The 25724-nt window shown below is 40.2% G+C and overlaps 1 protein-coding gene across 1 annotated transcript in view; it reads left to right on the top strand.

Annotated features, from left to right (window-relative positions):
- Positions 1–12832: 12832 nt before the first annotated feature.
- The window catches only part of AKAP12 (A-kinase anchoring protein 12), a 160254-nt gene continuing 147362 nt past the window's right edge, over positions 12833–25724 (top strand). Inside the window, exon 1 of the mRNA XM_066595922.1 lies at positions 12833–13314. Coding sequence (XP_066452019.1) covers positions 13183–13314 — 132 coding nt within the window. The 5' untranslated portion in view covers positions 12833–13182. The remainder of the gene's footprint in view (positions 13315–25724) is intronic.

Below are 25724 nucleotides of genomic sequence, written 5' to 3'. Positions count from 1 at the left end.
CTTACGCCCATCGTGCAGTTTTCGTTAAAGATTCTCTCATCATTTGTCTTTCAGTCCACTTAAAATCCATCAATCAGCCGTTTGCTTTTGGTTTGGTCAAAATGACATTGTTCAGTTGTTAGCGATTTTAGGGGAGTTTTCAATGCAAATACTACACATCGATAATGCAACGACTGAAAAGCCCGGCATTTTCCAACGATTTTCTTTAGAAAAAAAGTCAATTTTTAAAAGCAAAACCATCACTCATTTTTATTGTTATAATGAATTTCGAGTGATAATCTATGTGTCTAAATGGGGATTTATTTGCCCCTTACCAAATCAAGATTGCAAATTATTGAAAACATACATATAGTACATACATATTCCGCAGTGCTGTACAGAGATTTTCATCATTTAATATTTGTCCTTGTCCCAATTTGGACTTTCAATCTAAATACACTTATTGGGAGTAAGCCAAAGAAATGCCATGCAAACTCCATGCAGTATTCGGTCAAATTTGTATAAGTATATGTTAGAACTCAGCCACATTAGTATTGAATCCCATTCCAACTTTTCCATTGTTCTGCTCTGTTGTATTAGCAGAACAAGGAAATTAACAAGGGTGCAATTACGAGTGCTGGCCACTACACAGGGGTCGGAACAGTGCTTCCACTCCGACTCTGATGTATCCTGGCAGGCGCTGCCTGGATAGCTCCTTCATCTTCTTATCTCCCTGGATGGCAATACTTAATGCTCCGATTCCAAACATCTCTAAAAGGCAGCATACGGTAAACTATTTACACACTTTCTCTCCACAGTAAAGTAGAGTAGTGCTGCAAATTAAAAGCCTTCATCAATTCCCTTCCAAAAAAACATTTTGAAACATACCTGGTATTATGGACACATTGTGGCATTTTTAGAGGGCAAAATAGTACAATATGCGATACAATGATCTCAATGGCAGGACTCTCTTACTCAACAGTACAGCTGCCAGGGTATACTCCCCTTTGGCTTAAGGGTTCTATGACTGATTATCTTCAATTCTTCTGATATGCCCATGATCTACTTCCAGCTTTCTTCTTTGATGCTTTATTTCATTGTATTTGTTTTCACATTTATGGTAACCATGAATTACGTGTTTTAGTTCCCATTTCCCCTCCTCCTTTTGCACCCTTTTAGGTTTTTTTCCTCTACTCCCGTCCCTAAATTTATTTACTTGTATGGCATTACCTGGATTGCCTATATGCCTCACTCTATATAGTATTTATTTTTTTTAAAGTTTATTGTGTAGCCAGCAGTTCAAATCCATTTTATATTCAAATACGTTTATTCACTTTTTCATACAAAACAAAAACATATTTTCTTACTCTTGGATTACTTCCTTATTAGCAACAAGTAGGTAGGATATTTCTGTATTATCACATATCTATAATATTCAGGACATCTCTTTGTCCTACTCCCAACATGTGACATTAATAAAATCAAGGCATAATAGTTCAAGGAAATAAATGAAAATTAAAAAACAGGTTATGTGTGGGGGGAAGGGTAAGTTAAAAAAAAAAAAGAACATGCCAACTTTTGCTCATGCTTATGCTTCCTAATCATCATAGGCACAGCATAGTTAAATGGTCTCTTTCTTCCTTGCTCCCATAGGGCTGCCTGACTCAGCGAGAAGCTTCACTCAGCAAAGTCAAACATATCTGGCGATGTGCAGGATCTCCAGCATCAAATCAAGCCTCCTCTGTCGGTGGAGAGATTGGTGGATCCCCCCATAGGATTCGCTCTTAATACCACGCAGTTAAATAAAAACATTTCCTAATTAGGTTTTGTACTCATCTTGGTAATATTTGCAATAAAGCTTTCTCACTTCAAAGAAGTTGCATGCCATGGTTTCCTTTTTAAAGACGTTTTTCCAAGAGTAGTCTAAATGGTGAGGATGTTGGTTGTATCCATGTATGTAATATGGTTTTGACCTCCGTGGCTGAGACCATATACAGAAGTTTCCTACAGCCTGCTGTACAGACAAACCCACAATCACTGAAAACAGCCATATACTTATTAACACAGGAGGGCAAACGTGCACCACCTCAGCATGCAGGCAGCCATATGCCAAATGAGGAAGCCAATTACACCTGTGGAGGACACCAATAAGACAGCCACTCACACAACCTCCTATATAGAGCGGGGTGGCTGTTTGGTGTATACTTCTGCACAAAGTAGATACAAAGTGTGGCTTTTAAACACCGGAGAAGCCCAGGGTGACAGTACCAGTGTGGTTCACTTTTTAAGGTGCAGGGCGCAACCCACCGAACAATTATGGTGTCATTAATAGGTTGCTTGTCTGCATGGTGCACCACACGTATCAGAATGGTCTGCCACTTTTTATCCACTCTGTGTGGGAGTATACACCAAGCAGCCACCCCCCTCTATATTAAGAGGCTTTGAGAGTGGCTGTCTCATCTGTGTCCTCCACAGGTGTAATTGGCTCCCTCATTTGGCAGTATGGCTGCCTGCATGCTGCGGTAGCGTACATGTTTGCCCTTTTGTGTCAGTAAGTATATGGCCATTTTCAGTGATTGATTGTTTTTCTATTTCCCTTTCTGTGATACATATAGACAAACCCAGACTCATCTGTGTACCCAAATACAGCCCAGGTCAGAGTAAATGGAACATAATTAGTTAAATGTTTGTTACCAAATACATATACTCTACTCCAAAACTGCTGTATTTGTGGACATTGCCATAGAGAAGTAAAAGACATCTGCTATCTCTCAATGGCATCTAAAGCAGTTATTGGAAGATCTCCATGCTGTAACCCCCAATTGGTGTGATATATGCTCTATGATAAAGCTGTAGACTCCTTTTCGTATATCGACTGGAAGATAAGTATTTATAACTACTATCGAGAGCCTTCAACAATCTGGATATCGGCAAGTCCAGGATTTCCTTGGACCAACTGGACAAGACCGTCAGATTCGTGGTGTAGTTGAGGTGCATGTGTATAAATCTATAATATCTTGAGGTGTGTCCCTTAAATACTAGAGGATGGCTTAATATGTGTCTAAAAAGTGGACACTATTCTGCTTTTGAAAAGCAGGGAAGAATTTTGGATATGTAACTATGGGTTTGAAGATGAGAGGAAAATGGTGATCTGTATTTCTGGATGGCTCTCTCGGTGTACCGAAAATGGCAAACATTTCCGTGTTTGCAAATACCAACAGCTGCCCCACTGTTCTCAGACTCAAATCCATTTCATTCTTTGTAATTCCATTACATCCTACTGAAAGTAGGTAAATAGATTAGGACCGATGCTCATCTGATGATTTCAATTTGCTTTAGTTGAAAATTAAATTAAATATGCACAAGATCATTTAGAAAGATGTTTTCAGCTTTTCCAAACCCAGTACTTAGCAAGAGTCCTGATGATAAGATGATTACAAGGTTTCCTGCCATTGGGACTGATAGAGATCAGCTGTAAACTGCAGGGTACTCAGTGGTAAGGGTTTAATTCCCTGCAGCATCACCACAGGAGAAATGAAGCATTACACAATTTATATTGAAATTAAGAGTCTCTACGTAATATATGTACAAGTGGGGTCCTTCACAAGCACTCTTTGTAGTCATTCTGTACTCTGGTTTATAGATTCCCACAAGAGCACCCAATATTAACCTAGAATTGGCATTTTATCAAAAATTTAAACCTGAAACCCTGGCATTTACCAGAATAAGGCTATATTCTCATCTACGCCATAGATTCCATTCAAAGCCTCCAGCACAGATCGATCCAAAAATCCTTGAAAAAAAAAGTGCAGTATGTTGTGTTGTTTTGTTCAGGAAAATGCTGGACAGCATAACAGGAAGTTGAATAGACTTTATCATAGTCAATGATATCCATTTAGCGCCATTCCATCTGTCATAGAAAGCATCTGGCTATCCATTTTACCATTCCTGTGAGAGGGCAGCTGAATGGAAAGCACAATATTAGTGTGAACCTAGTCTTACCATTGTACAGTACTTTTTCATATTCCCAAACAGCACTTATTTTTACTAAGGCCTTTGTAGCGTCTTACCGGCACTGGGTAGGAGCCATGGATGTAGTAGCCGTGCAGGTCTGGAGAGGTAATCAGGTACGAGCCAGGAGTCAGCAACAGGTCGTCTCAGTATGCAGTAAAGAAGGATGAGGCAGGTAATGTAGTCCAATGGAAAGCCAGAAGTCTGTATCAGTAGGTCTTGTCAAAATGGCAGAGGAGCAGGCAGAAGTGGAGGGAAGCAATGCTGTGTAACAGAATAATCACACAAGGAGTGGGCGAAAGGGCCAGGCTTATATAGGAAGTACTAATTAGCAGCAGGACAGAGGCAGGAACTAGATCAGGAGCCAGGAAAATGCTAGGATCAGCAGAGGAGTATGTCCAGCAAGCTGGATAGCTCACTGGGGATAGAAGCCACCACCATAGTGTAATACAGCATTACATAAACTATTCCCATCTGCTTATGTCTAAAAAAAAGCCTTTAGCTGAAGAGTAAATTCTTATTTTATGTTTTCCGTGCTCAGTATAAAAATGTGCTGCCTCAACTCAAAGAGGTGGCACAATCCTTGCTCTGAGTTAAGACATCATTGAGGTACCCCGCCTCTTCTCCCTCTCAGTACCACCACTTGCTTGAGGATGTTAGCGATCCTAGCAGTAAAATCTTGCGCATATGACACGTGCGCCCCTTGCTATTTCTTTTGGCACATGCACAGCGGGCTGGTCAAGTAGAGGTGCCTTTGTATGCTGCATGTGGAAAACAAAAAGTCTGAATTGACTCCACTGCTAAATGCCTTTTTTTGAATGTAAGCAAATGTGGATGGCTTATGTTATGCTACATTACACTGTGATGGAGGCTTTAAAACTAATTTTCTGGTGAACTTTAACTGTAAAAGTTGACATCACAGTTTTCCTATATACTGCTGAACTCACATTGGTTAAATTTCCAACCATACCAACCAAAAAGAAGTATGACTTAGGAAGCGTCCAATAATCGTCCCAGTGATAATTGCTCTGGTGCTTTCACACAGGAGCAATCATCGCTTAGTGACTGAAGGCAGAGTGGGACAAAGATTGTTTGGCCGCCCAGCTCAATTCACAAGAAATAGGCCATCATTCAGAGATGTATGATGGTCTGTTTACACAGGTTGTTTGATTTTTATGCCTACAGAAATTGAATGACGAACGAATTATCGTTAAGTCGCTGACGGCATTTACAGTGAGCAGTTATCATTCCGATTCCCGCAATCCAGCGAAAACTAAATGATTACTCTTCAATGTAAAAAGGACCCTTCTTGTATTCCAAGAACTCTAAAAAGGACCAATGGACATGCTTTACAAGTGAAAAATAAGTGAGAGGTACTAATAGTAGATACAAGGGCAGCACTCAAAAAAGGGCTAGATGCTTCTCTAATGACAAATAGTAGAGTTATAGAGAGAGTTATAATAATAAATTATGTTTATTGATTTATGGAAATTATCCAAATTGCCATATGCCAAGATTTATTTTCTCTTGTAGCAAAATCGGTGACCAAAAATTTTTTTTACCTTTCTCTAGATCAAACATCTAGATCTAAGAAAAGTATAACTTCATTAATGTGCTTTTAGAGTAAGTAGTTTTGTAAAGTTATTAGTGTTGCCAGATTCAAAATTTTATATTTTAAGAGCAGAATGGAAAATGAGTAAATCTGCATTTCTTACGACTGTTGCTATGCCTCTGCTTTTGAAAGTCGTCAACACTATACATTGTTAGGCATGTTTTACATTTTCATTGCGTTTTTGTGACATTTTTGACTGTCACACAAGCATGATAGTTCCCATTTCTAACAGAATATGTTGCACAACTGATCCACATTGAGAGTAGTAGACCTTGTCGATGTTTCTGTTATTTGTGTGCTAAAGTGATAAAAACTGCGAGGAAAAACCCTCCAGTGCAGAGTGGAATGTGACATATGACTGAATTCAGTCCAATGGAAAAGAGAATTCTGAACCCATTGTACATCAATGGGAGGGGGATAAAACGGATCACATGAAGCAAATTATGATGTATCATGACTGATCTGCTATAAATGTCATGAATTTCCATGTGCCTTTGATTTTACAGAGACATAAGGTTTTTTTTTTCTCCTGAATCAATATGGAATCTGAGGGAAAGTTGTGCCATGTTCTACTGCAGTCTTTCCCAACAAGGGTGCTATGGCACTCTGCTGTGCCATGACTGGGGGTTGGGAGTGACGTGGGAAGGAGAGAGAACAAGAGACAGAGAACAATATACAGAAAGAGAGAAAAAAATGAGAGATTGAGAGGGAACAAGACAGAGATTTTATTTTTTTGCACAGGTGCCACAAGGAATATTTTTTAAGAGATGTGCCGTGCGTGAGCCAAAAAAAAGTTGGACAACACTCTTCTGTTGGATTCTCCATTGTGAAGATATTAGTTGGTCTTCTCCTCAGTGTCTATCCTAAGGACACATGTTTTTCTAATGCTTTTCTTAGTGTGCATGTAACAATAAACTTATTTTAAGTTCATTTATACAATAGGCTCTGATTTGGATAACTTAGCGTATTCATAACTTAGGACCATGTATATAAACAGTCATCGGAAAAAGAAAGTCCAGCCTTGTACCATACTATGTTGGTATTTATCAGCAACAATTAACAAGCAACATGCCTCCTTCTCCACCGATCAGACTTGCCTCCATATCTGTTCACTCACTTAGAATTTACTAATAAAATAAGTCTCCAAAGAGGACATGGAATTTCAACTTCAATGACAGATTAGGTTACTGCCTGCCCGTAGAAGTTTATGGACAGGGCAGGCAGAAGATAAAGCAGCTAGAGAGAGAGAGAAAGAGGGACAGAAAGGCTCTAGTAAATTTTCTACCACACACTAGTGTTGGATTCACAGCTACACTGTTCAGTACTGCTGTATAATGTCATCCATGTTGCTGCTTCTAAGGATGTGCTACAGAGAAATATGGGAGCAGAATTCCATTTTCTCTTGGTATTGTATATGGAAAAAATAATAGCGTCTAGTCTCTTGCCTCCTACTTTTCTTTTCATAGACTTTAATAGTTAGCGGTTGTAATCTGATCTATCAGTATTCTGACTCCTGTGTACAGTAAAAATTCAAAGTAAGTGAACATTGCAACAGGTGGAGCATCCCATAGGGAGAACCCAGGTACTTGATGTACGTGGGGAGCTGTCATGGAGGCACTTACCAGACTCCCTGCCCTGAGGGATAACATGCAGCCAAGGCCAGAGTATATCTGCAGACCACCATAGACACCCCTAGGATAGAGAATGCCAATAAACAGGAGATTGGGGGTAGTAGTTGTCATGGGTGACGCCACCATTCCTACACACCTGTATAATCCTCGGTGTATAATAATCACAAACAAACAGATCTTTAGTACCTCGGGTCCCTAGAAACAGTTAGGGCCAGGTATAAACAATTACAAGGCAATTTAAGTACAGACTTTACAGTGCAGGCAAGACAAGAGGTTTGAGGTCAGGGAGGTTACACAGGACGACACCCGCCCTGCAGTCTATGTTATTTGCCAGGAAGAGCTCCTTGAAGGGGAGCACTCCGGAGGAGGAAAGGGGTAGGGGTCACTCCACAGACACTCTGTCAGCAATTATTGACTTTTACCCAGCCCTGGAGATGCGTGGGTGTAACAATTAAGGAGCGTACTTCTACGCTGTGATCCTGGCTCTGGATGGCCACGTAGGAAACGTGAAGAATTACTCAGTACAGAGGCCTTGTCCGGGAAAGTGATTACTTACAATCGCTCTCTCTCTCTTATTTGGGGCTCACTCTACTCACATCCAGAATGCAATTGTCACAGGATATCTCTCCTCAGCTTCCATCTTCACCACAAGGAAGCTGAAGGTGCTTCCATGTGGCTCTGTGTGTGGTGGCAGACAAGATAGACTCTGACTCCGACCACAGATTGAAGATTTGGACTCTTCTCCCGCTCTCAATCACTCCTATTTATACCTTCACTCATACCACATGACATGACAGACTTGATACATTTACATGCAGACTTTGATTTTATTAAAGTTAACCTCTCAAGCGCCGCAGCTGTGCAACACATACACTAGAAATAACAAGACAGGCTTGCACAGTGCATCTACATAAGACAAACATGCATGACATTTATGGAGGGGACCAGGATGATGTACTAGGTCACTACACAGGCGGTGGAGAAGATGAAGTGACTGATAAGTTGAGAAAGAGGCATTTCTCTGTAATAAAATATCTCAAAAAGTTTTCTTAGAAAGTTGTTTATAATCAGAGGTAGAGTTTGAGGGCCCTAGGGTGGTTTCAGATCCATGTTGGAACCTCCAGTCAGAAGTTCCATCACAGATCTGGCTCAAAATATTAGAAGAAAAAGTACTGCATGCAGTGACTTCTCCTCTGTCTATAAGCCAGGCAACTGAGTGGAAATAGAACAGACCCCATTATAGTTAATGGGTCAGTTCGGCGCTGTTTGGTTCCATCCTGAGATGGAGCCATTCAGCAATGGGATTTCCTTTTCCTGCTCCCCGTATGGAGCAGGAAAGTAGAAGCCCAGCACAGGTGTGAACCCATCCTTACTAGTTCTGCTACAGGATCATATCCAAGAGAAAATACATGGGGTACTCAGATAAATTTAACTTGATGCTGATTTTCTATGTGACTTAGAGGATCAGAGGGATAAGTTAGCTTACTTGGTCTTTCATTCTGTCCTTAGTAGGCCATACAGCTGTAAGTCTGGCTGAAGCCTTGGTGAGAGTCACCCGTTGCAAGAGGATATAGCAACTGCACATGCACTGTGTACTATGAAGTTCAGGCTTCGGAAACTTTTTGGAAGAGAACAAACTTTGGAGAAATTGTCTCTGCCCTTTTTATCAAGATGACAAGGTCTCTGCAAAAGATATTTTTATGGAAGTTCATGAGGTTTCTGGCTTCAGGAGTCCTTATTGGAAAAAGAGAGGAATTACATTACCCATTATTATGAATCCAAATATTATTTCAGAAACCACATGAAATGTTGGTAATGTGCTCAAATTGGTGTTCTGAATTACAGACATGTGTTACCTACAATCTTTGTGAATAATTTATGGTTTACTAATCTGACCATAAAACAAAAATGTTTGTCTGGGATTTTTGGCCAAAGAACAAAATGCTGCAATTGGCAAATCTGATCTAGTAGGCCTGCTTCTAATAAGCCTCATGCTAGGACTGTATGTACCTTTAGTGCTTCTAGGGCCTGCTTCTAATAATTCTCATGCTAGAACTCTATGCACCTTTTTCAACTTACTGTACGTGGCCTGGAAGTGCAGGCACTAGAGCTGGCATTTGAATGGCAGCACAGCAGCTGACTCAGTATTGATGGATTACCTGAAATTAGGAGGATACATTATGAAAGGCTTCATAAAAGATAAGATTGAACAGCTTTATAATGGATGTGGTTGTGGCTCATGCATATTAGAGCAGAGCTATCATCAGACTATGTTGACCTATATAGGGGTAGTAGAGTATGGAGACTGATCTGATGTCCTATTGGCTAATAAGAGCAATCAAAGCATAGAGCAGATTTATAATCATAAATCTAATGCATTCAAGACAGTAGCGCCCCCTTATTGCTGCTCCAGAAGACCCTCATTTACTCAAAGGAGGGGAGCCCTCCCTTGATGAACACACCGGAAATATAAAGATACACTCATACTTACAAAGCGCTATTTGTTCCAGTAAAATAAAAAAGGAACCATAACGTAATGGGAAAAAAACTGAAAACCTCCTGTTTGTTTTTTATCAGTTGAAATGAATGAAGAGAAATCAGCAAGTAGATTATGTCTTTACTTTTATTTCGGAATGGCAAGGGCTACGCGTTTCGGTGCACACAGGCACCTTTTTCAAGCCAGCAAGCTAGATAACCCACCACTTATCCTATTGGCGCTATCTGAATTACTGAAGAATACACATGAGGTATTCTTCCCTGCTGGTATTGTGGGTGATGCACTTTTCATACCCACTTTTTGGATCTTTTTCTATTTAGTAAAGTATTGTTATTTCCTGGTTGTCCCAATGGGCAGGCTTGCAGCTTAGCCAATCCTCTTGTCTAATGATTGATGCTTACATCTCCAATCAATAGACAAGGAAAGGGGCTAAGGAGGACCAAGCTGCAGACAGTCTGTACCCAAATGATACATTCAAAAAAACCAAAAGATGACTGCTTTACCATGAAAAAATCTTTAACCTTTATTTGTACAAGTGTTTCACATGAAGTCCAGGACAGAGGACACGTTTCGACCAAACAAAATGAGTCTTGATCACCACACTCACATAATAATGTAATTTCCTTTTGAAACCAATATAGGCATTCTACCAAGTCATGCCACAGGTATAGCTTAGTAGGCAATCAGCCAAGGCAGTGCTGGGGGCCTTCAAAAGGCCCCAGGCTGTCATGGCAATGGAATGGCACATCATGATCAGACCTGACAGTAGTATTTAAAGGGTTAACAGCAGCGATCAGCTTTCACGCTAATCGTGGCTGTTGTTGGCTGGTTTGTATTGAGCAATAGTACATCCTATGTCATTAAGGGGTTAACAATCAATTTGAAACCACAGCGAACAGTATTTCAGCACAGTGCTCTGCTGTATTATGACCATACTGCTGTGTGGCCCTAAGTCCAGGGGTGTAGTTGAAGGTTCACTTTGGTGCAAAAATACAGCTTGTGGCCCCTCTGCACAACTTGTTTTCATGGCTGCTGGCAGCATTGGCTCTATAACTTTCTGCTGCTTTGCTGTATCTTTTGGTCTAAATTTCAATGAAAATCCACAAAATAAATCCATGTGCTGACGTAGATTTCTGAAACGGATTTTAATTTATTAGAGTTGCAGATCACCTAGCGGATTTAGCTTAGTCAATGAGGAAAATCCACGTGCGATTTTCTGATGCAGAATCTTCCTTAAGCAGTAACATGTTACTTCTCTTTCTTCCACACGTGGATTTCAAATGCACGTGTGGAAAAAATACACTACAGCACAGATGCCCATTAAAATAATGAAAGAGTTCAAATGATTGTATGTCAAATCTGCAGTGAAAAATGTCTTAGTAACAAGCACAAGCATCCAGGTGTGTTAGGGTGTTAGGGTCTTAAGAGTTCAGGGGGACAGTCCCCAAGACTTATGTTCCCTCCTCCTTCTTCCACACAGTAATAACCTCCCTTTGTGCCCTCTCCACAGTAATAGTGCTCTCTTATATGCCCCTTCCACAATGATGGTGCCCTCCTGTGTCCCCTCCAAAGCATTAGTGTGCCCCTTTGTGCCTCCACAGTGATAATGTTCTTCTGTAGGCCACACACTGATAGTATCCCCCTTTATTCCTCCTCCACAGAGATGGTGATGCTCATATGTGCCCCCGAAAAGTTATAGTGTTCTCCTCTGTGTCCTCCATATCAAAGACCCGCAAATCAAGGTGCCCATAGGGATACATGGGCATCCGCAAATGCATTAAAGCACGTGGATTTAATTTGCGAACCTTTTGGTCCAGAAAACAAATTGCAGCATGCGCCATTTTACTGTGGATCCCATATGGACAGCTTCCAGTGAAGTCAATGGAAACTGTCCGATCTGCGGATGAGCTGTGGATCCCGCGGGAAAGCAAGAGATTGAAAAAAAATGTCCTACTGCGCATGTGCGCACACATCTGCCGTGAAGATGAAAGAAGATCAGGGCAGGACACAAAAGACCCACACGGGATCCACACAGGTAAAATAGTGTCCTCGGCCCGGGCTCCCACATGCGGAGTCCGACCCGCCCCTGGACGTGAGGCCTTAGATTTCTCTTACCTGCTCACAGAGACATCCTTATTTTTTGCACTGCAAAAAAAAACTGCAAAAACTTCCCCCAAGAGCACAACCTGGAATCTGATTCTTCCTACTCATGTGGCTGATCACATGCTCAAGACATCATCATGGGTTCTACAGCCTTTCTCCGCATTTCCTGCAGCTATCAGCTGATTGCTTCGTTTGACTGTAGGCTGGGTTGGCGCCCCCCTAATTGCACCTGGGGCAGATGCCCCCCAGCTACATTCCTGGAGTAGATACTTCTGTATTAAGTTATCTGGGGAAAATAAACAAAATATCCCTGGTGGTCTAGAGTGTAAAGCACTAAAATGGATAATTAACAGATCCATACTAGTTTTGCATTTGTTAAGTGATAGTGCGCATATTTTAGAGATCTACGGTGCTTTTACAAGAGGATGACCATATTAATCAATGCCTATGATCCTATAGAGGTTAATGAATATGTTGTCAATGATCTCAGGTAGTGGGAAGACTAATGATTATCTTCCCGATGGTCAAAGTAGATATGATAAGATGCATCACTGATCTACAGAGGTCAGTCTTGGGTATCGGAAGGTTCCCTTCTAGTAATGTTAGTAACTGTTTGAACACAATTAAACAAACTAGCTCATTGTACAGAGTATTTTTTCTTCAAAGAGATGAGAGTTAATAGATCAGTTTATGATGAGCAGATAATAGAATAATACATTATACAATGAACATCAGTTGGGTTTTATGCACAGGAGTCATACAGTATTGTAGACTGTGTCACTCAGCTTTCTCCATTCTGTTCTTCTGTGGTCCTGCTCCCGTATATGAAGACGTTCAGTCTGGGACAGTGCCAGTACTCCTCCCTCTACCCCTGTCCCCATTGCTTTTAATGTGACTGTTTTGATACTGCAAGGCGTGTCTGATCCCAGACTCATGTGATGAAGAAAGAGAGAAGGAGGGGAAATCTTAAGAGAGGAATAGAAGGAGAGACTGTCATCGAAAAGAAAAAAAAACACACACACACTGAAGAGTATGTAAGATAGTTGGCTAGAGGCTGCTCTGGTTAGAAAGCATTTGCATTTTACAACTTGAGAGGGAAGCTTTCCTGGATCTGGTATTGGATGAGATACCTAACAATAGCAACCTGCAGACAGATCCATAGGAGTCAGTGAAAGCAGACACAAACCTCTTCTAGAGTTGAACACTGCATACTGGAAATTCAACCCCTCAGGTGAACAAATAAACCCTCTATACACGACTGTCAAGTAGATTCGCTCTCGGAGGAGTTTTTTGTTATCCAAAAGAGGAACACAGGCAACTCAGCTTGGGAAAAGAGAAAGGACTGCAGCATGGGAGCTGGGACCTCTACAGAACAGGTCGCGGACAAGCCCAATGAAGAACAAGTTGAGCAGTGCGTTGACCTGGGGCAAGAGGAACAAGATGGGCAAGAGGTGGAGGTCAACACAGCAGGTGATGCCAAGGTAAGATACAGGATAAACCCTCTTTAGTAAAGTGTTATAAGGAATGGTCTATTGTATCATCCTCTGCAGTGAACTCACACAAAGCAATGTGAGTTCACATAGTGGACATCCAAGTATCTGCCACACCTTCAGATTACATTGTAACTATTTATCCATGATCGATTACCAATCACATAATATATGTACACCAATTGGTACATCTATGCCAAATTACATAATTACATTATCCCAAATACTCTGCAGGTTGAATGAAGATTTCATATACAATAGATAGTTAAAGGTAAAAGTAGTCTTTATTGTATATTAGAACAGGTGCTGGTTTAGGATGATTAAAATCACTGAAGAAACGAATGACTAGAGGTTGGTGGGTGGGACACAGATTCTTTTACCAGATAGATGGATAGTATTTGTAGTGATTTTCATTTTGCTTTAGTGTGTAGCCACAAATAGTCCCAGAATGAAGACGGAGAATGATGTGGGGCAGGAAGCTATAAACTATCCTATAAACAAACAAGAAATCTGGACTATTTACACTGTGTACATTCCTGAAATTGTATCAAGGCGAAACTCTGACCAGGGGTGGTGTGTTATACTGCATGGCCTGTTTGTGCATGGGATCTTGCTGTGCCAACTGCGCAATGATAAGATCTGCAGTCATAAAATTGATTAACCTAATCACATTAACCTAATCCACAGCCATGTGCTAGCCAGGCATTGACATCTATTATAGACTAGAGTTTCTGGAAGAACCCTGCAGAGTAAGCCGAATCCCTTAGAAAGTAGATTTTACTGCTGTGTCCTGCTATCCTGCATGCAGCATTGACTCGTCATTGTCTACCACCACATAGCCACTCCTGAGCCGCCTTTCCCCACCCTCAAGGTTAAAGCACGTGGATGCCTGATCATCATACTGGATACACGCTATCACTGTGATGGCTGCTATTAATGCATCTATCTATCTCTCTATTTATCTATCTCATATCTATCTATCTATCTATCTAATATCTATCTCATGTCAATCTATATCATATCTATCTATCTCATACCTAACTATATATCTCATATCTATCTATCTATCTATCTATCTATCTATCTCATAACTATTTACCTATGTATCTATCCATCTATCCCATATCTCTCTCATATCTATCTATCTATCTATCTATCTATCTATCTATCTATCTATCTATCTATCTATCTATCTATCTATCTATCTATCTATCTGTCTTATATCTATCTATCTATCTATCTATCTATCTATCTAATATCTATCTCATGTCAATCTATATAATCTCTATCTAGCTCATACATAACTATATATCTCATATCTATCTATCTATCTATCTATCTATCTATCTATCTATCTATCACATATCTAGCTACCTATCTATCTCATATCTATCTATCTATCTATCTATCTATCTATCTATCTATCTATCTATCTATCTATCTATCTATCTATCTGTCTGTCTGTCTGTCTTATATCTAGCTATCTAATATCGATCTCCTGTCAATCTATATCATATCTATCTATCTATCTATCTATCTATCTATCTATCTATCTCATACCTAACTATATATCTCATATCTATCTATCTATCAATTATCCATCTATCTATGTCATATCTATTCATGTCTATCTATGTATCTATCTATCTCTCTCATATCTATCTAACTATCTATCTGTGTTATATCTATCTATCTAATATCTATCTCTTGTCTATCTATATCATATCTATTTATATATCTCATATCTAAATATCTCATTATCTATCTATCTATCCATCCATCCATCCATCCATCTATCTGTCCATCTATCCATCTATCTATCTATCTATCTATCTATCTATCTATCTATCTATCTATCTATCTATCTATCTATCTATCTATCTATCTATCTATCTATCTATCTATCTCATATCTCGCATCTATCTATCACTGGTCAGAGCAACCATGGAATATTGTCTACAGTTTTGGGCACCGGTACTCAAAAAGTATATAGCAGAGGTTGAGCGGGTAAAAGGGCGGGCAAGTAAAGAAACAAATGGAATGGACGGACTACAATACTCAAAGAGGTTATCAAAATTTAGGTTATTTAGTTTGGAAAAAAGATGGCTAAGGAGTGACCTAATACCTATATAATATATCAGGGGACAATACATAGAACTCTCTATCTATACTCAGAACTGTTAGGCACAATATGCACAGGTGAATAGGATTCCACATGTGAAAGCCCACAGCGGAATCCGATCCGCCCACGAACGAGGACACTGCTTACTTGTCCGGGTCTTCTTCGTACCTGTCCGGGTCTTCTATTTTCTTCACTGCGGATGTGTGCGGAAGCACCGTCCGTTGCGCCGCTGCACATGTGCAGTGGAATTTTTTTAAAAAAACTCTTGTTTTCTTGCGGAATCCATGGCCCGTCCGCAATTCAATTGCAGACAGGCTGTGGAACAGACGGCATTCTATTGACTTCAATGGAAGCCGTCCATGCGGGAACCGCACTGAAATGGAGCATGCTGCAATTTGTTTTCCGGACCAAAAGGTCCGCAAAACAAATCCGCATGCTTTAATTCATGTGTGGACACCCATACTTTCCCATGGGCGGCTTGATTTGTGGATTGTCCGCACAAAGGTTTCTACCCCGACAAAGGGGGTTCTTTACTGTAAGAGCAGTGACACTATGAAACTCTCTGCCTGAGGACATGGTGATGGCAAATTCAATAAAAGAGTACAAGAGGGGTCTAGACGCCTCTCTTGAGTGATATAATATTACATGTTATAATCATTAATAACTTCAAAAGGTTTTGCAGATACAGGGATTATTCCGATTGCCAGGCTTTAGTCAGGAAGGAATTTTTTTTCCCTTAAATACGGAAAATTGGCTTCTGCCTCATTGAGTTTTTTTGTCTTCTTCTGGATCAACACTGGAAGTAATAGGGTTTACTGGATGCACATATGTCTTTTATCTATCTATCTATCTATCTATCTATCTATCTATCTATCTATCTATCTATCTATCATAATAATAAAGAAATACAATGCTTACCATTGAGAACAAACAAACTTAGTTTCTTCATAAAGGAATATAATAACTTCCATGGTAGGTGTGAACTATTCTATAACATTCTATGAATAGATACAAACTTCTCCTCTTCTTTTGATTCTCCCAGAAGTCAATCACTTTGATTTTCTGCAAATCTCAAAACTGGTGATTTGATTCTACCATCTCTATTTATTCATCACTGCAGCATTGTTCTTCCCAAATCCTTCTGATTGTGAAACAGTTAAAGAACTATGAAGGAGCGACGACTTTTGGAAGCCGCTTGCTTTTTGTCATTCTGCGAGGTCGCTGGTACCCAGTAGATTCCTCCACTGCAGTGTTCACAGAGAGCAAATGGGATGGAAAAGTGCTTCATCATGCTCCGCTCTCCTCCACACTGCAGTAATGCTGAGCTTTCTGGGTCACGTTGTCATCTCCTCCTCCCTTTCCCACACCCTTCTCATTGCTGGCCCTACTGGTCTCTACACATTTGAGTGGATTAAAAGTGATTTTCCATTTTTCCATTACGAGAATAGAAGCTAATTGGAATGCAGAGGGGAATTTTACAAAGTTGCTTCCTCCGCTCCTTAAGGAATTGCTTGTAAAATGAGCGGGGAATCTGTGGAGTGACTGATGGATGCTGAGTTAGCATTTAGAAGCTGCCAGCATAGTAATGTGCCCCTGTGAGAGAGGTTAATGGATAATAAAGGGGTGGGGGAGGCTTTGTTTGGGCTTCAGAATAATTTCCATAACTGCATTGATCACAATCCCCTAATCTACCACACAATGATCATTAAAAATGTGCGGCGCAAACCTAACCAAATATGTTCTACACTCACTTACATTGGGCTATATGAAGCAATGCTTTTGTCTAATGTGTGAAATTACTCATTTCCATATTTCCACTTAGAATATAAAAGAATAGCAATAAAAAATTAGGGTACAGTTTTAATATAAAAAAATTGAGTTGTCGGAACCTTTGCAAACTGTTAGGCTGGTCTCACACAACTAGATTTGAATTGCAGATTCTGCGATTGCTATCCGCGGGGACGATCTGCGGTAAAATGCGGGCATTGAAAGGCATGCACTTTTGATTTCTGCTTCACACTCGTGCATACGAATTGCGTATTCTGCGAGCTGATAAAAAAAATTGCAGGATGCTCTACTTTGCCACACAATACATGTGGACAGCCCCTGTTGAAGTCAATGGAGGCGTCCAACCCGCAGTCCATATGCAGTTAACATTGCGTATGGACTGCAGATAGCCGCGTCATTGCTAAGCAACTGTGTGGGAAATACAAACAAAGAAAAAAGCCCTGTATTGCACATGAACGCCTGCGAGCCTCCGCGGTCATCCGCAATACAGGTACTTGCAGAACCCATCGTAACATAGTATGCTAGTATGTTAGGCTGACTGAAGACAATGTCCATCTGGTTCAGTCAGATTCACTCTGTCGCAGAGTTTGAAAAGCCATCGAAGAGGAAGAAATTCCCCTCATTTAGGAGCAACTATGCTCTGTGCCAGCAAGTGTAATTGTACTTACACTCGTTTGAATCCGCCCTAACAGAAACATGTGATTCAGCACTCATGCACAATTAATATCTGAATAAATATGCTGAAGTGTTATGAATACAAGGTTCTTTGCACTCGTGAAGGTGTGACTGCCTCCACCTTTGTCTTGCACTCCATTTACACATTTCTCCCAGGCCCTTTAGTTAAACTGTATAGCATGGTATCCTATTTTCCCTAAAGCCATTGAGCCTTAGGCCCAAAAAGAGGTGTCTGTAGAGTAAGGATCCATCTGAAAGGAATGGTTACCTGTATGTGATGGATGGGCCCACATGCTTTGATCAAAAAAAAAGCATGAAGAACCTTACATTTTAATGCTGTTAGTATATATAACAGTTTAGCATTTTTATTCCAATATTAACTGTGTATGAGTGCTGAAGCATGTGCTTCTGTTACTGTTCTCAAGATAGGTCATCAATAGCTGATCGGCTGATTGCCGGGTCGTTGTGTCAGTGTATGGAGCTAGTTCAGTGGCCGAGCATGGTATTATAGGCACAGTTCCTCTTCATTTTAATGGGAGCTGTGCCTGTAATACCATGCCGGGCTGCTGCAGTGTGTATGGAGCTGTGTGCTTTGGCTGTGTACAGTGACACAGTGGCCCAGCAAGCAGCTGATCGGTGGGGGTTCCAGGTGGTAAAGTCTTACCATTCAGCTTTTGATGACCTATCCCAAGGAGTGGTCATCAATCATTTTGAGCTGGACAACCCCTTTAAGAAGCTCATTTTTACCTTTTCTGATGAGATGACTTCCAAGTTTTAGTTTTGTGCATTCATGTTCTCGTTCACCCAGCCTATGTTGTACGTAGCTAAAATTGGCTGTCCACCTGGCGATTCATTACATTATAATTCACACTTGTTTCATGAGCAGGCCTCAACATATTTGACAGTACAGAAAGATGGTGAATTCACAAAAGCAAACAAAGGGATACATTGCTAATCAAGGGACTCTAACTATATCTAGTTCAAATGTGACGACAAGTTCCCTTTAAGAATTACCGTAGTTAATTGATTTTTTAACATATTTAATTTTATTAAATACTCATTGATGAAATAATAATTCTGGAGCAGCTGTTATTAGAATGCTGCTATTTCTCTTTTATTCCTTTTAGACCAGGGATGTCAAACTCATTTTCACCAAGAATGACATCAGCATTACAGTTGCCTTCAAAAGGCCGCTTATAAAGGCTCAATCACATGGGTGTATTTGTGCTCCGTATTTTGCGTGTATTTTTTAATGCGGATCATACGGACAGCTTAATCCCTATTGATTTGCATTGGGGTATTTAGAAGTGTTTTTCACAAGTGCATTTTACACACATCACGGCATGTCCTATTTTGGTCCATATAACGGACCAGAATTGCCCATCAAAGTCAATGGGATCATGTAAATACTCAGTGAATATGCAAGATACATGCGTGTTCACTACATATTTATGCATGAAGACATTAGAAATCTATGGGACTTCCTTGTAGGTTTTGTTGCGCATGTGAATACGTGTGCAAAAAAAAACCTCAAGATGGTCCAAATATACTGTAATTAACACAATTTTGGCCTGTGAAAATGCTGCATATATCATGGACTAAAATTGCATACGCCTGTGTGAATGAGCTCTAAATGTAACTACTCCTGAATATAGCTATGGCGCTCTATGCACTAAAATTGGGTTTCTTCCCTTCCACCTCTTTAGCACTGAGCTTCCTACTTTGAAGGGTGGCTAGGGTGCCCATGTAGGTGGTTGGAGCTGTGCCACCACCTGGGAGTTGCTGAACAGAGTGGCGTGGGGGTGTGCGCCTGAGCTCAAAATCAAAGATGGCACCTGCTCCCTGTGCTGGCGCTGCCCTCTCTCCCAAGCACTGGCTGCGTCCTCCAGGGAAAGTGGAGAGTGGCTCCTTTTGTGTTCTAACGTCGTTAAGGGCCACATAAAATCACGTGATGGGCCGGATTCGGACCGCGTGCCTTGAGTTTGACACGTGTTCTAGACATTTATGAATAAACTGATAATTGGGTGTTACCAGTTGGGTGACTGACCCTACCCTCTAATAATGAGAAAATAGTAACCTATGGAAAGAATGGGCAATATAACTAAATCTAAAGAAAAATTGCTTATTAACACAAAAAGGCCAATATATGCAGAATCCCTACAAACAAATAATTCTATGACAATTCTTTATTAGTTAATTCTAACTATAGAGCATGTTAAAATCACAGGTACCTCGGACCAGCTGTAGTTTATGTAATGTAACAGCTGATGGAATTAACCCAAACTAGATTATCCATATACCTATATGGCAATAGGTTCTGTCTGCCCTAAATGTAAATAGATATTCTAACTTGGTTTATATACCTAGTCATGTTGAAAGGCCTGCTACAAGGTTGAATATTGACTCATAGGGTGGCTACCATTATAATAGGTGGCACTGTGGTGGTTTATTTCATCACTCATTTGCATGCTTTTCCCAGGGAGCATTACTTTTCTGTACTGCAGCCATATTAGTCCAGGTGTTGGCTCAGTAATTAGGAACAAAACCCCTTCTGTGCTGGAGATTTCTTCTCAAAACCTGTTCTCAAGCACCCAAGAGGCCACTTCTGGTACTGCATTCCTACAATATAAAAAATAAATATAAGTGCACTAGGTGATACACCCTTGCGTTGCACGGCGATTTTATGAGCAGCAGTTCCTGGAGTATACAAAGTGAGCACCGCACTGTTATGAAAACTTTATAAAAGAAAATCTGTGTTGCCCATAGCAACCAATCACAGTGCAGCTTTCATTTTAGCTCAGCCGTATAAAAAATAGCAACCAATGACAGCGTAGCATTCATGTTACTTCAGCAGTATAATATATAACAACCAATCACAGCGCAGCTTTCATGTTACCTCAGTAGTATAATATATAACAACCAATCACAGTGCAGCTTTCATTTTAGCTCAGCAGTATAAGAAATGAAAGCTGAGCTGTGATTGGTTGCTATTGGGAACAATCATTACAGGGGAAGTCAGTGAGTTTTTGATTTTTAGGTACCGTACACTAATATTCGTCGCCTGGCACTGAAGAATGCTTATGCAAAATTTCATTTAAATCAGACCAGAACTGTGGATTTGTATACGACACAAACAAACAGTTTATGCGTTTTATATATAAGATATATATATATATATATATATATATATATATATATACACATCCACACACATGTACACATATTTATTTATTTATGCTGTATGACATAATAGTAGAACAGGACATCACACACAAATGTAATAGTGCTCACTCTAGAGAGAAGCAAATGTGTGTATATATATATATATATATATATATATATATAAAAAAATTCCCCTTTTTACTGTAAAGTGAGCACTATTACATTTACATGGTCTGATGTCCAATTTTACTATTATACCAGATACTAGGTTAATAATGAGTTGAAATCTCGTGCTTTATTTTTTTTCTGTACCATTCATTTATATAATATGTAAAGCCCCTTTTACACGGTACAACTGTTGGGGGCTTAAGCACGTTAACATAGGAGCTGGGTGGGGATTGTTACGGTCCACCCACCTCCATTCACAGTAAACCGGCAGATACAGATGATTCTATGGTCTGCATGAAAGATCCGATCAGTGATTTATGGCTGATCGTTCTTTCACTGCATGCACAATTATCATGCAATCCACTTGATCTAACAAGTGGTTTGCACGATAAAGCTTCCAGTGTACAAGGAGCTTAGAAAAGAGCAGGACGTAGGCATAGAAAAACAGCAGCAGGTAATATACCCTCCTTCAGTTCAGGGACAATATGCCCCAAATCTGCAGGGTCTCTTTAATATCTACAGTAGTACTTAGACCTCAAACTATCTCTAATCCTCAGGCTGCCCTGCTTGTCTTCAATGGAATAACTTTCGTGTAAAGCTTACAACAACCCATCATCACATTCGAGATCACATTCAAATATATTTAGACAGTGATGACAGGTGGAAATAAATTCTTTTTTGGACTGTAGATTCATAAATCAAGGATACAATTGAAAAAACGAATCCAAAATTGTCCGTCATAATGAGAACATAACCTTTTTCACCGGGATAGTGGAGTGAGGTATTGTAGTATTATAATGTTATATCGTAATATTAACATCAGGCAAACAACCTGCAGCAAGAACATGCAATGTGCATGCTCCCAACTAACAGTACATTACAAGGCTATCTACATAGCAATATGATAATAGAAAATACAGAAAACACAATGCGCCTTTTTAACATCTAACACACTCCAGGCAAAACTGATGCAATGTGTTATACCTAGTGCAGGTGGAGAGCAACAAAGGAATTCTCTTTTCTATGTTAATTGAATCACTGTGCCCCTCCTCTCAGCCTTCTTTTCTGCAAGCTAAACGTTCCCAGATCTTTTAACCGTTCCTCATAGGACATGATTTGCAGACCGCTCACCATGCTGGTAACTCTTCTCTGAACTTGCTCCAGTTTATCAATGTCATTTTTTAAAATTGAGGGGCCCAGAACTAGACACAGTATTCCAGATGAGGTCTGACCAAAAAAGAGTAGAGGGAAATAATTACCTCATGTGATCTAGACTCTATGCTTCTCTTAATACACCCCAGAATTATGTTTTCCTCTTTTGCTGCTGTTTACTCATGTTCAGTCTATAATCTATCAGTATACCCAAGTCTTTTCCACATGTGCTGCTGCTTAGCCCAATTCCTCCCATTCTTTATGTGCTTTCCGAGTCCATTAAAATCTGCCTTTCTGGAATCCGACCTTAAAGTCTAAGTCCTTTTAGGTCTTCCTCCCCTTGTTGGCCAAAATTCAAGGATAGCATGATCACTGCCTCCTAAGGTCCCAGTCACCCGTACTTCCTCAACCATTTCCTCCCTGTTGGTAAGAATTAGGTCCAAGATAGCAGATCCGCTTGTTTTCTCGTCTACCTTTTGAATGATAAAGTTGTCAGAAAGAGTGGATAAGAGTTTCTTGGATCCATTACTTTTACCTGAGAGAGATTCCCAACAAATGTCTGGATAGTTAAAATCTTCCATGATCACTATCTCTTACTTTTTGAGAACTTGGCCATCTGATGTAGAAAGAGTACATCAATATCTTCTGCTTGTCCAGGTGTCCTATAGTAAATGCCCACAATGGTGTCCTTTCTGTTGTTCTGTCCTTGTATTCTTGCCAAAACAGTTTCTACAGAACTACCATGCTCTGAAGCTTGAATCTCTGTAGAGATTAATGTTTTCCTAATATACAACGCATACCTCCTCCCCTTTTATTAAGTCTGTTTTTTATAAAAAGGTTGTATTCTTCAAGCCTTGTATTCCAATATTGTATATCATCCCACCAAGCTTTCATGATACCTATGACATCATATTTCTCCTTCTGGGTTAGGAGCTCCTATTCTCCTTGTTTGTTTCCCATGCTCTGTGCATTTGTGTAAAAACACTTTAATTTGTGATCGGTGTCTCTTTCTCCTCTACTTTTTGATGCCGATGCAGTTGTGATTGTGATCAGCGCTCTTATACCTCACCTTTTATATAGGTCGATTAAGTTAATAAATGGAATGGGCGGAATACTATACCCAGAGAGGTTATCAAATTGGTGTTATTTAGTTTAGAAAAAAGACAGCTGACAGGCGACCTAATAACTACGATAAATATATCAGGAGACTATACAGAGATCTCTCCCATCATTTATTTATACCCAGGACTGTAAAAAGGGGGCATCTACTTCATCTAGAGGAAAGAAGGTTTCTACACCGACATAGAAGGGGGTTCTTTACTGTAAGAGCAGTGAGACTAGGGAACTCTCTGCCTGAGGCCACGGTGATAGTGAACTCAATAAAACTTTAAGAGATGCCTGGATGCCCTTTTTGAGTGTTACAATATTGCATGTTATATCACTAATTCCTTCAGAAGGGTCGGTGATCCGGGGATTATCCTGATAGCCAGATTTGGAGTTGGGAAGTGATTTTTCCCCCTAAAATGAGGAAAATTGGCTTCTACCTCATTGTTTTTTTAGTCTTTCTCTGGATCAACATTGGGGTGCAATAGGCTGAACTAGATGGATATATGTCTTTTTTTTATATTACTATGCAAAGGGGGCATTAAAAATTCATTTGATGATAAATTTTCCCGGTATCTTTCCACATGATGAAAAAGAACTTGGTGTGAACAGCATTTAATAACTCCCACAGTGTGACCATAGGGGTTACATCCCAAAAATGGCAGATAGACAAACACAGTAGATTAGAGGGGCAGGAGATAAGTGAATACTTTCATCCAACTTCTGTAATTTGATGACAAAAACAGCTCTTCACAGTCTCCAAAATGGCTACTAAAATCTTTGTAATTTTCTCTGAGATTTTTTTTTGAGGGGGGAGGGGGAAGATCCACTTTCATCACTTTCCTTTCAAAATTCTTAATTATATGCAAGTCTCATTTAAGTGCCTTGTATTTGTAGACTAGATTTTTTATTTTTTTTGCAGACAACAAAATCTCTGTCTCTTGACAGCTATTACAGCTGCTTCTCCCACTGCCCTTCGTACTACTCTCTAACCTCTACAGACACACATAAAAAGATTAACTATGGAAACTCGGCTTCCTGTTGCAAATTATTGTGGATTGGAGACCAAGGGGAATATGAGTTCAGAAAACAATTGCAGTGGTACACAGGAAACTGTTTAGGAATGAGGTTATTTTCTCATACGTTTTTGTTGTAAAACAGTTAAAATGAGTTTAATTTATGAGCGTGTAGCCTGATTGTATGTGCATGTCTATACGACTGAGCAAAATGGCCTGATGAAATGCCAAGAAAATCAAACTAACCAATAATAGCTGGCAGGATGATATGTATTGCACTTGAATGGCGCTGAGCAGCAATATTAGATGTGGCTCATATATTGACATAGTGTTGTTTCTCCAAAAGCGGAAAGTCTTTTCTAATCTAGAACAATCCATTTAATTTAAACAAGTAAGGGCTCCTGTCCACGGACGATAGTTCATTGTGTTATCCGCGGCGATAATCCAGCCACTGGTAGCGCAGCCCCGACGTCCACGAGCGGAGAATCATGGCGATTCTCGGCTCACGGGATGCAAATCGCAGCATGCTGCGATTTGCCGTGATTCTCTGCGGTGAGCCTATCTGTGAGATAGGCTCAGCGCGGAGACCTGACAGCTCTCCCACCTGCTCCCCCACAGCGGAATATTGCTAGCGATGTGCCGTCACGGCCATGGACAGGGGGCCTAAGTGTCCTTATACTCAGGCTGATGCAGTTGTGATGAAGATTAATTACCTGGACTTTATGTAGGCCAATTCAGGCTCTATGGGGGTGAACGTTGGTTTATGTGATCATTTATCCACCATTCAATTATCGCTGTTGACAACACATTCCCCGTTCACACAAGGAGATCTGCAGCAAAGAATGATGGATTTTTCAGGCTGCACAAGAGATGTGATCAGCCAATGAACAAGTGTTTTCTTGTTCATTGGCTGATCACTGTCCTAATTACACAGGGCAATGATTGCAATGGATAAACCACCATTCTAATAAGCGCTCATTCATGACCATGAGCGCTTATTAGAATGGTGGTTTATTCTTCACCTTCAATTGTTATTATATTTACTCAGAAGCTGGGGACGGACTTGTGGAAGTCTATTGAAATCTGTCCATTTTTGACTATTGAGAGCTTATCACAGTCGTAGGGCAGTAGGGTTCTGCTCTTTTGTTTCAACCTCATAAAGTAACCTCACTTTAAAGTCACCGTGTTACACCCTAATACTAGTAAAAACCTAG

This window comes from Eleutherodactylus coqui, chromosome 3 (genome assembly GCF_035609145.1).
Source record: "Eleutherodactylus coqui strain aEleCoq1 chromosome 3, aEleCoq1.hap1, whole genome shotgun sequence".
Lineage (NCBI taxonomy): Eukaryota > Metazoa > Chordata > Amphibia > Anura > Eleutherodactylidae > Eleutherodactylus > Eleutherodactylus coqui.
Note: the sequence above shows the minus strand (reverse complement) of the source record. Positions and strands in the feature narration are given on the sequence as shown.